The sequence below is a fragment of the Rhinopithecus bieti genome, unplaced genomic scaffold (genome assembly GCF_001698545.2).
Source record: "Rhinopithecus bieti isolate Rb0 unplaced genomic scaffold, ASM169854v2 scaffold_42219, whole genome shotgun sequence".
Lineage (NCBI taxonomy): Eukaryota > Metazoa > Chordata > Mammalia > Primates > Cercopithecidae > Rhinopithecus > Rhinopithecus bieti.
In genome coordinates, this window is record NW_016817843.1 from 1,706,242 (window position 1) to 1,717,466 (window position 11,225).

The 11,225-nt window shown below is 38.1% G+C and overlaps 1 protein-coding gene across 1 annotated transcript in view; it reads left to right on the forward strand.

Annotated features, from left to right (window-relative positions):
• ZC3H6 (zinc finger CCCH-type containing 6) overlaps window positions 1–3,142 on the forward strand; it is a 59,760-nt gene extending 56,618 nt beyond the window's left edge. Inside the window, 1 exon segment of the mRNA XM_017856218.1 lies at window positions 653–3,142. Coding sequence (XP_017711707.1) covers window positions 653–2,136 — 1,484 coding nt within the window. The 3' untranslated portion in view covers window positions 2,137–3,142.
• The last annotated feature ends 8,083 nt before the right edge of the window (window positions 3,143–11,225 follow it).

Below are 11,225 nucleotides of genomic sequence, written 5' to 3' on the forward strand. Positions count from 1 at the left end.
CGTGATCCGCCTGCCTCAGCCTCCTAAAGTGCTGGAATTACAGGCCTGAGCCACCGCGCCTGGCCAGTTTTGTTATTTTTAAAGTTAATGTTTGAATAGCTAATATAGTCACACAGGTCAAATATCTAAACATATAATAAAGAGTAAACGAAAAGTCTCCACCCCATTTCTCATTTGCTCAGTTTCCATTGCTACCTTAACCATCACTTTCAGTGTTTTGTTTTCTTTTTAGTCCATTGTTAACTTGATAAATTCAGAGCTAGGAAGCTTAAGGAATGCTTGATTTGAAGAGACCTAGCACATTTTAGAATGCTAAGAGCATTTTCCTTTCTCCTACAGCCCACCACACATACAACACACATATCTGAATTCCCTTTGGCCAGTTGGAAGGAAAGGTCCTGCCTTTTCTCTGACTAGAATGACATTACACATATTCTAGTATCACCCTGCTTCCTTAATAGAGTATAATGACTGAATTGATAGTTTTCTTACCACATCTTATTTTGTTCCAGTTTTGAAATCTGGCATTTTTGTTATGCATTTTCTTGAAGTTAGACTATACTTATTTCAGAAAGAGTATGTGTTTTTTAATGTTAATTAAGTCTACATATAAATGCTTCATTCTTCATAATAAGTTTTTGTCTGCGTTTAGATGATACAGTTAACTGGTATTCCAGTAGTGAAGAGGAAGAAGGAAGCAGTGTCAAATCAATACTGAAAACATTACAGAAACAAACAGAAACTTTAAGGAATCAGCAACAACCTTCCACAGAACTCAGCACTCCTACTGATCCAAGACTTGCTAAAGAGAAAAGTAAAGGAAACCAAGTGGTTGACCCTAGACTTAGGACTATCCCAAGGCAAGACATTAGAAAACCTTCTGAGTCTGCCCCACTGGATCTTAGACTTGCGTGGGATCCCAGGAAATTGAGAGGGAATGGAAGTGGTCACGTAGGCTCTTCTGTTAGTGGAGCAAAGTTTGATTTGCATCATGCAAATGCTGGCACTAATGTCAAACACAAAAGAGGCGATGATGATGATGAAGATACAGAAAGAGAACTGAGAGAAAAAGCTTTCTTAATACCTTTGGATGCCTCACCTGGCATAATGCTCCAGGATCCAAGGTCACAATTGAGACAGTTCAGTCACATTAAAATGGACATTACTCTAACCAAACCCAACTTTGCAAAACACATCGTGTGGGCTCCGGAAGACTTACTTCCAGTACCTTTACCTAAACCTGATCCAGTGTCTTCAATCAATTTACCTCTGCCCCCACTTATAGCTGACCAGAGGCTAAATAGGTTATGGAATACCAAAAGTGATCTTCATCAAAACACAGTGTCCATTGATCCAAAATTAGCAGCCAAAGCCAAAATTAACACAACAAGCAGAGAAGGCTACCTAGAACAATTTGGAGACTCACACAGTTCAGGAAGTAAATTAGGAGATCCTAGACTACAAAAGAATTTTGATCCTAGGCTTCACAGACTGTCCAATACAGAGTCTCATCAAGTGGTTATGAAGGATTCACATACATCAAAGGGTGCCCCTCACTTAGCCAGATCAAACCCTGGTTTATCACAGCCCTCAGGGGCAGGAGCTAGCAATTCTGGTTCCGGGGCTCTGCCTCCATATGTCCCTAAACTCTCTTCCTCAGCTGGCCTTCCACTGGGAACTTCAACTTCAGTTCTTAGTGGTATTAGTTTGTATGACCCTAGGGATCATGGTTCATCATCCACATCAGAACTAGCAACAGCTTCTTCAGGAGAAAACTCAAAGAACCAGAAAAAAAGTGGTGGCTTAAAAAGTAGTGACAAAAGTGAGCCTTCTCCTGGAGAAGCTATCCTTCCACAGAAAACCAATCCAAATGTGGAAGTCACTCTTGATGGGCCAGCTGACCCACAGGCAGATGTTCCCAGGAGTTCTGGTAAGGTTCAGGTCCCAGCAGTGCACAGCCTTCCTGTTCAGGCATTAACAGGCTTAATTAGGCCACAGTACAGTGATCCAAGGCAGGCAAGGCAGCCAGGACAGGGGAGCCCAACCCCAGATAATGATCCCGGTAGAGAAACGGATGACAAATCTCTGAAAGAGGTTTTTAAAACTTTTGATCCAACTGCTTCACCATTTTGTTAGCTATTGTGTAATTGAGCAATTCTTTTCACTCTTGTGACTATCTCAGTCCTCTGCTGTTTTGTAACTGGTTTACCTCTATAGTTTATTTATTTTTAAATTATAAACACTTTTCAGCTGCTAGTATCAGAACCACATGAAGTTATAGCCTCTAAAGCCTGTGGTATTTTATATAATATTTTTATAACTTTAAGAGACTGTAGTAATTGACCTAAAAACTTATGTTAGCTTCAGTAAAAGTACTTTTATTGTAAATAAACAATCATGAACTCAACACTCTGCCTGAGTATATGCCAGTTGTCTTTCATAATCAATGTTTAGATAAATGATTGCCACTTTTTATATGGTTGTTTAGTTTCAAGCAATATGATGTACATTACTTTTGAGAAACAGTATTTTGACTAGGACCTCTCTATTTGTCAGCACAGAACTGATTAATATGTAATGCTAACTGCTAATTAAAATGTAAAATCAAGTAAAAAAAATTTTAAAATTACAATTAGCAGAGCAGTTCATGTTTAAGGGCATCACTTTTATTAGTATTGGCAATATTATTTGTGTAAATGAAGCATTTGAATGTCATATCTTTTTAAAGTATTTTATTGTATACTGTATCATAGAAGTTGGAGGTATATAAATAGAACATTTTGCTAAAGTGAAAAATTTCCAAGTTCCCTAGCATAACTTTTACATTTAATTTTCATATGAAATAGCAATTAGTTACTGCTGTGTTACATTGTGATGTTTATGTATGTCAATGTTTTGTCTTTAGCAGCATAATTTATATTGCTTTTCAAATGATGTAGCTGCATTAATTGTGTTCATCATGACTTTGGCGATTTTTAACACAATTTTTAAAGATCCAGTGAGAGTCTGTAGTGATTATTACACGAATAATGTTTTAAATGTCTAGGTTCTCTGTATTTTTTTCTTAAATAGCAAGAAAACACAGATTGCTAGTATAGTCAACAATATTTGGCTATCAATAAAGAATCTCTTTCAGATCTCACCCGGCTGGCATTCTGTAACAGAGGGGATTACCTGGTGTTTTAAGTATTTAAAGTCCTCATAGTGTGGAAATCTCCTAAATTGATTAGAAATTGTATTTTATGAAAAATAACTTGTATTCATTCTTGTGTATTTATTGCAATATATAAATAATGGCAACTCTTTGTTTTATACGTATATAATTTATAACTGAATCTAAGTATTACACTGCTACTCATATTTTGAACTGGAGGTGTAGGACAGTGTTTGCTGGTAACAACTCCAATGCATATTAATAACTTGAAAAGTAGCATTTCACTATAAAAGATAATGAAAATAGGTAATGAAATCAGTCCTCTAATGAAAGCAGTGCCCTTGAGAAGGGATTTTTTTTTTTTTTTTTGAGATGGAGTCTCGCTCTGTCACCCAGGCTGGAGTGCAGTGGCCGGATCTCAGCTCACTGCAAGCTCCGCCTCCTGGGTTTACGCCATTCTCCTGCCTCAGCCTCCCAAGTAGCTGGGACTACAGGCGCCCGCCACATCTCCCGGCTAGTTTTTTGTATTTTTTTAGTAGAGACGGGGTTTCACCGTGTTAGCCAGGATGGTCTCGATCTCCTGACCTCGTGATCCGCCCGTCTCGGCCTCCCAAAGTGCTGGGATTACAGGCTTGAGCCACCGCGCCTGGCCGGATTTTTTTTTTAATGAAAAGTAAAATATTTCGTGGGAACCTAACACTCACATAGCATATGGTTTATTAATAATGCATATCCTTTCTAATCACTTCTTCAATTCTTTTTGATGCAATTCTGTGCTAAAATGGGGTTGTGGTTAAGTGAACAAGAACTCTGCCCACCTAAGAAGTTCATTGTGTTCTAAGTGGAAGGAGAGTTACTGAAGGGAATGTGAATTTTTACTGTTTGTACTTCGGATACATTTATTGTCTAAAATGGCTCTGGATAACATTTTTGGGTTAAAAAATGTAATTTAAAGCCACCATAGAAAGTATTTTCTGATTTACTGTCCAAATGAACTTTGTTGTTAATTGAGAAGTCAATAAAATGGATTAAACTGACAGAAAAATATATATATATATATATATCCCAAAGTGTAATTTACTCTTTTGTCAGGATAAAATCGGAAAGATGGCTGATTTTAGTAAATGAAATTTTTAGCAAATCTTTTAATTCATGTAATTTATAATTATTGTGTCAAGCAATGCTGTTTACATTTTAAGCATCATACAAAAAAGATAATTTGGCTTGTTAAAGATCAGAATAGAATCCAAACTGTTAACAGAATATCTTTTTTACAACTAAAGGAGATATTCCAAGATTTATTAAAAAGTCAGGTTTAAAAGTTATTAATGCAAATTATGTAATGTTCATGCATTCAGTATTCTTGGGTCCCTATTACCTCAGTTGGTGTTCTAGAGACTATTTTACAAGAAAGCTTGAACTTAGTTTCAAATTTGACAATGTATTTTATATGAAAATGTTTAATTTATATTTAAAATAATTGTTATTATGCAGCATTTTTATTGTGATAACATTAGTTTATGGGCTATTCTGTCATATCCTGTAAACATAGTTTGTTTTTCTTCTTTTTTCCCATTTTCTCATACAAATTGAATAGCCATTTTCCCCCAATAAATACCTCTTCTTTTAGGTCAGTTGGTGTTTTTAGAATCCATGTAATTTGATTTGCACTGTTAGATCGAAAAGTAATTTATGTTCCTATTCTTAGAAGCCACACATTTAGAGATAACAGAAATAACTTGAGCCTTAAGAGTCTCGATAGGCTCATCCATTGAGATGTAACTTAATTATTCATACTGTTTGTGAGGGAAATTCTATACCTGTTTACTATGATGCTGAATAGAGTGGATATATCGGGGGTTGAAATGAAACACACAAGATCATGACAATTTAGATTCAGCAACTACTTTCCCATACCTTGGTTAAGACCTCATTGTGAACCTTGAAAACAAATCAGATGTTGGAGTGATTTCAAACTCTGTTTCAACAATTGGGTCTGTTTCTATATGGACCCTCTATTTCCCAGCTGAATGTTTCAAACTCCCGAATTAGGCTGCAACTGAAAGAGCCTAATTGTGAAATGATGTGTGCTTAGGTTTCTGATTATCCTTTAGCCATGGAACTTTAAAGAGTAGTGTTCCTCCTACTTATTTTAAGCATGGAAGAAGAGTAAATCTTGTGTGACCTTGTAGCTCAGCTACTCTGCTGAATTAATTAGAGGTTAGGAAGGACTTACAAGGGCTGGAAGTTTAAAGATAGTAAATTCGTGTTTTTTTGTTCTGAATTGATTTCTGTGCAATTTATATCAATACCTAGTTGCTTATCTGTGAAATTGGATTAATTTTTATTGATCACATATTTGATGTAAAGTATGAATTATTTTTGTAAAGTATTTGTAAATATAAAACTATTTTATAGCTTGAATGAACATAATCATTATGCTCCCATTAGGGTGCATTAAGTTGTACAAATTCCAAAATAACATGATGTGGTTTTTATGGTTTAGCAATTTTACGAAGCTTCAGATGACATGCACTGATGACACAACAGTAGAATTTCCTGAGAGGCTGAGTGAATATTAACCCATCAAGTTAGCAATTTCCTTAAATACATGTGTATCAGGAAGACAGGACTTCCCTACCTTAGAGCTATATAGACCTGCGTCTCTTCAAGATCTGACTTCTCTGCCCATTTTATACAGGTTGGGTGTTGATGGAGGGTTAAAAATGCTATGACAGTTCATGGTGCATGGTGTGTTTGTTTAAATCATAGCATGTTTAGGCAAAGTGGCCAGCTCATTCAATGTAAGAGCCACCGAAACAACAGATGGATTCACACCCAGCCTGTAATACGTATTTCTTCAGGCATGTCCCATTGAGATTTTCCTGAAAGACCACTTCATAAAGGTATTGTGTTTCTTTAGTTAATGGCCACTAGAAGTTAGGAAGCTCCTAGGGACTAGGATATGAGATCTTAAAGAGGCTGTCACATCTTTCCATTTGCATGACATGGAATCTGTAGTGGAGATGTTTTCCCTGATGTTTTTGGAGGGCTGGACTGTGCTGAAGGCTGTACCTTGGTGGGGGTGGTCTGCAGTCATGCAGCCCACTGATAGGGCCCCCCCCACCCCGCAAGCTTCAAAAATTGAGCTTTCTGTTAATTTCTCAAATTATCTTTTCAAAAATGGTTTGGCAGTACTTGATGAGATTATGTTCAAAATTCAGTAAAATACCTAAGCATTTGTAAACTATAATTAGTTTAAATAAGACTTAGTTTAGGAAATCTAAGCTTTGACATGTATAACCAAACAGGGCCTAAGGGTTCAAAGCTATTTTCTTAGGTATTACACCTTAGCATTTACATAATGCCTTTTCCCCAAGCAGTTTAATGTGGTTTGCAGAAAGTTTCAGCAGCTACCAATCACTATATTGCTGGAGTTTTCTGTTTGAGTATGTCTTTTATCAGCAGTATCTGCCAGTTGTGACAAAGTCCACCATATTAACCTGCCTTTCCTGGAAAGGATACAGACCCAAGAAAGGTTAACATCTACATAGTACTTAGAATTTCTAATTTTAAAATAAACAAAAAGCACATTTGAAATAATATTTTATGCTTTTGGAGGCAGGACCCACATGTATCTCCTTATTTTTATACTTGCCATAGGAACAAGCCTAGTTGTAGGCACACAGTGGGTGCTTTGCTAACTGCCTGTTGATGGCTTCCTGACATCCATCCAAGTGTCACTTTTACAGGTGCTGTCACCCATTAAACAGGTGTGGCAGAAGTATTCCCTGACGGCATTAGGAAGAATGCACCTTACGTGTCATATCACTTTCAGTAGACACAGAGAGCCCACCTGCTCTTTTTTGTCCCCACCCTCACCCCAAGCAATGTGAAGACAGATAGAGCAATTTAGGAGCTCCATGTTTCTATAATCATTCATAACTTTAAGAGTCCTCTAGACTTACGAGATTACTTCATGGTGAAAGTTTGGATTGATCAATAATTTATTCCTATAAATGTCTGCAGGATTTTTTCTGTAACCAGAAAAGTAACTGCATAGCCAGTCTCTTTTTTATTTTTATTTTTTAATTTTTTATTTGTTGTTGTTTTTGTTTGTTTGAGACAGAGACTTCACTCTTGCTGTCCAGGCTGGAGTGTAATGGTGCAATCTCAGCTCACGGCAACCTCCCCTCTCCCGGGTTCCAGTGATTCTCCTGCCTCAGCCTCCCAAGTAGCTGGGCTTACAGGCATGTGCCACCACACCCAGCTTAATTTTTTGTATTTACTAGAGACAGGGTTTCACCATGTTGATCAGGCTGATCTCGAACTCCTGACCCCAGGTGATCCACCCGCCTCAACCTCCCAAAGTGTTGGGATAACAGGCGTGAGCCACCATGCTCAGCCTGTTTTTTATTTATTTTTTGAGACAGTCTCACTCTGTCGCTCAGGCGGAAGTGCAGTGGCGCGATCTCAGCTCACTGCAGCCTCCGCCTCCCAGGTTCAAGCAATTCTCCCACCTTAGCCTCCTGAGTAGCTGGAACTACAGGTGTGTGCCACCACACCCAGCTAATTTTTGTATTTTTTTGGTAGAGACAGGGTTTCACCATGTTGGCCAGGCTGATCTTGAACTCCTGGCCTCAAGTGATCCACCAGTCTTGGCCTCTCAAAGTGCTGGGATCACAGGCATGAGCCACCATGCCTGGCCCAATCTTTTTATTATTATTATTTATTTTTATTTATTTATTTTTTGAGATGGAGTCTTGCTCTGTTGCCCAGGTTGGAGTGTAGTGGCATGATCTTGGCTCACTGCAACCTCTACCTCCGGGTTCAAGCAATTCTCCTGCCTCAGCATCCTGAGTAGCTGGGATTACAGGCGTGCACCACCACAACCAGCTAATTTTTTATGTTTTTGGTAGAGACATGGTTTCATCCTGTTGGCCAGGCTGGTCTCAAATTCCTGACCTTAAGTGATCTGCCTGCCTCGGCCTCCCAAAGTGCTGGGATTACAGGTGTGAGCCACTGCGCCTGGCCAGTCTTTTATTTTAAAATAAATACTTAGGCCTAACCTAGTGAATTATCAATAGCATTTAAAATTCCTTTTATCCTGACACCACAAACAGTAATTTTCCCTTTCAAGTTATGATCTGACTCTAATTTTGGATCTTGTATCTGGTCTTTAAACACCTTTTGTTACCCTTTGGAATAGAACAGTCATGCTACTGTTAGCAAAATTACTGTAGGCATAAAGAAGAGCTGTGAGTTCAAAGAAGATTGTGAGTTCTTGGAATAGTATTTTACAGCATTGTTTATTATTGACCCTCTTGTTTTTTAAGCTTAGAGTTTATGAGAAAAAAAGTGAATATATAGCTAATCATAGCATTTTAGAAAAAATCAGCTCTGCACATAGGCCCCATACTTCTTGGCTCATTACTGATTTTAATACCTTCATGAGAATATTAAGGTTGAAAGGAATGGTGAAATTTGCATTATCAGAGGTCTGATATGTAATTTATTGTAAAGAAATTAAATATACAGAGGCTCAATTTAAAAAAGTAACCATATTGTTCTCAAACCTCCATTACCACCAACCTTTTGGGGTTATCAGTGACAGACTATGTGTGTGTATACATATATACTTTTTTTTTTTTTGAGACGGAGTCTCGCTCTGTCACCCAGGCTGGAGTGCAGTGGTGCCATCTCAGCTCACTGCAACCTCCACCTTCCGAGTTCGAGCAATTCTCCTGCCTCAGCCTCCCGAGTAACTGGAATTACAGACACCTGCCACCATGCCCAGCTAATTTTTTGTATTTTTAGTAGAGATGGGGTTTCACCATGTTGGCCAGGCTGATCTCGAACTCCTGACCTCAAATGATCCACCCACCCGAGCCTCCCAAAGTGCTGGCCTTACAGGCATGAGCCATCACACCTGGCCTAGACTATACCTTTTATACACTTTTTAAATAGAGAAAGTGAAAAATGATAAACTAACCATTATAAAATAGAGGTTTGAGTCCACCTCTGTTTTACAGAAATTTGCCCTGAAGTGTTTGAGAGAGAAGTCACATATGAGAGAAGAATATCTTTTCAAGGGTAGAATGATTATTTCCTTATAAAAGTGACAATCAAAAAAGAGTCATTTGTATACTTGCCAAAGTTTAAAAATTTTTTACATTCCTTACCCTAAACCCACTGCTGCATTCACCCAGGATTCAGAAAGGGTTTGGCAGAGATCCAGGGCTCCAGGGCCCAGGTCATTTTGTTATTAGTCTAGGGTTTTTGTCCTGCACAGTCTAGGCAGGGCATCTTTCTTTGTGTGTTGCTGGTTGGGGCCAGGGAGCGGGGTGGGTGGGAGTTGTCCAGGTTTAAGATTGTTTCTTTTCCACCAGATCCACAAACAATATCTGTGGGCTGAAATCCAGGTTATACCTATTCACTATGACTTTTTTTTTAAAACTTTCTACTGCAATTATTTCAGTTCCCCCAAGTTGTATCTCAAATGTTGGGGAAATGCTGCCTTGACTATTTTACTTTGGAAGGTTTTACTAGATACCACTTTAGTAGATTAATGACGTTGTTAATCTACTGTCTGCTCAAAAGACACCAGCAAGGGGGTACACTTTGCTGAATTGATAAATTATTCCATTAAGGACTAACCAAGTACTTGTAAAAATAGGAATAACTTTTCCTCTCGTTCTTTACTAATAAATTTTCCAAGTTCCATACTGTTGTTGCAAGTTTCTGTAATTTTTTTCTGCAATACCTTTCTATTGTCTGAATTTAAATAAAAATGTTTCTAATAACATCTGTCTGGCAGTGTGATGCTTTGCTTTAATAAATCTCCAGCATTTAAAGACAGAACATAGGGGAACCATGTGCACATTTAAGAGCTTATAATTGGAACCCATCCCAGACTTTCCTGGGGAAAAAAGGGGGATAGCATTAAACTGTTTGCCCTTCAATGTATCTTTGGTACACCGAAATTGTGCTTCATTTAACTACATAGATGCTGTTAGCATTTAAATCCCCATTTCCTGATACTACCTTCATTCCAGGAAACGTCTCTTACACTAGCTAACGTTAATTTTCTGTTAGAAGATCTGAACCTAAGACATTGTTAGCAAATGTACTGCTTAATAGAGCAGGAACTCTTTAGGATCAAAATGGGATCTCATTGCAGGAAGGGCTTTCAGAGAAATGGTCATGCTTCCCTTGAAGTCAGGAAATGTCATTAAAAGATGCTTTCTGGCTTCTGTTCTAACATGTTCAATGGTCAAGAACACACTGTCTTAAACACGGGAGCCTAGTAGATTACTGGATGTAATTCCTAAGCAATTCTGTCAGAAGCTTCTTCCTTAAGAGAAAGCATAGTCTAGACTTGGTACCCTCTCTTCTGAGCAATGTAATATTGGGCAAGTCAGGACTTCACTGAGCATTGCTTTCCTCATCTACAAAATACAGATTTATTCATTCATTCATTTAAGAAACATTGAGCATTTAGCATATGCTATTAGGTGTTGACATACAGAGATGAGTAATAAGATGGTTTGCTTTTTGAATATGGCTTACTGCAAAGTGAATGAAGCCACATTGCTTTGTGGTGGATATCAAATGATCAAGCACACAAGGATACATTTTAGTAACTAAAGGGACCAAATCAAGTATGGTGGATGTAGGGTTGCTAATTTTTTTCAAATCAAACAATGCCCAACTCTGCCATCCTCACACTGGTGTTGGTTTCACCCCTTTGACTTCATTCTCCACAATGGCACATTAGTCTACCCAGCATTTTTGAGCCCCAAAGTATTTATGATAATTACGGTAAAGCCTCAATATATGCGAATTGGGTGATGGTGTGCTCGAGGGCTTATGTGCATCATCTTATCAAATCCATAGCTAGTATCCAGGACAGTCTGGTAAGGTGAGCCCTGGTTCCCATTTTAAAGATGGGCAAACAGCATAGTGAGAATAGATAGCTCGCCTAAGATCACAACTAATGTGTGACAAAGCTGGGATTTAAACACACCTGCCTGGGTCCAAACCAGTGTTCTTAACTACAACAACATGGCTG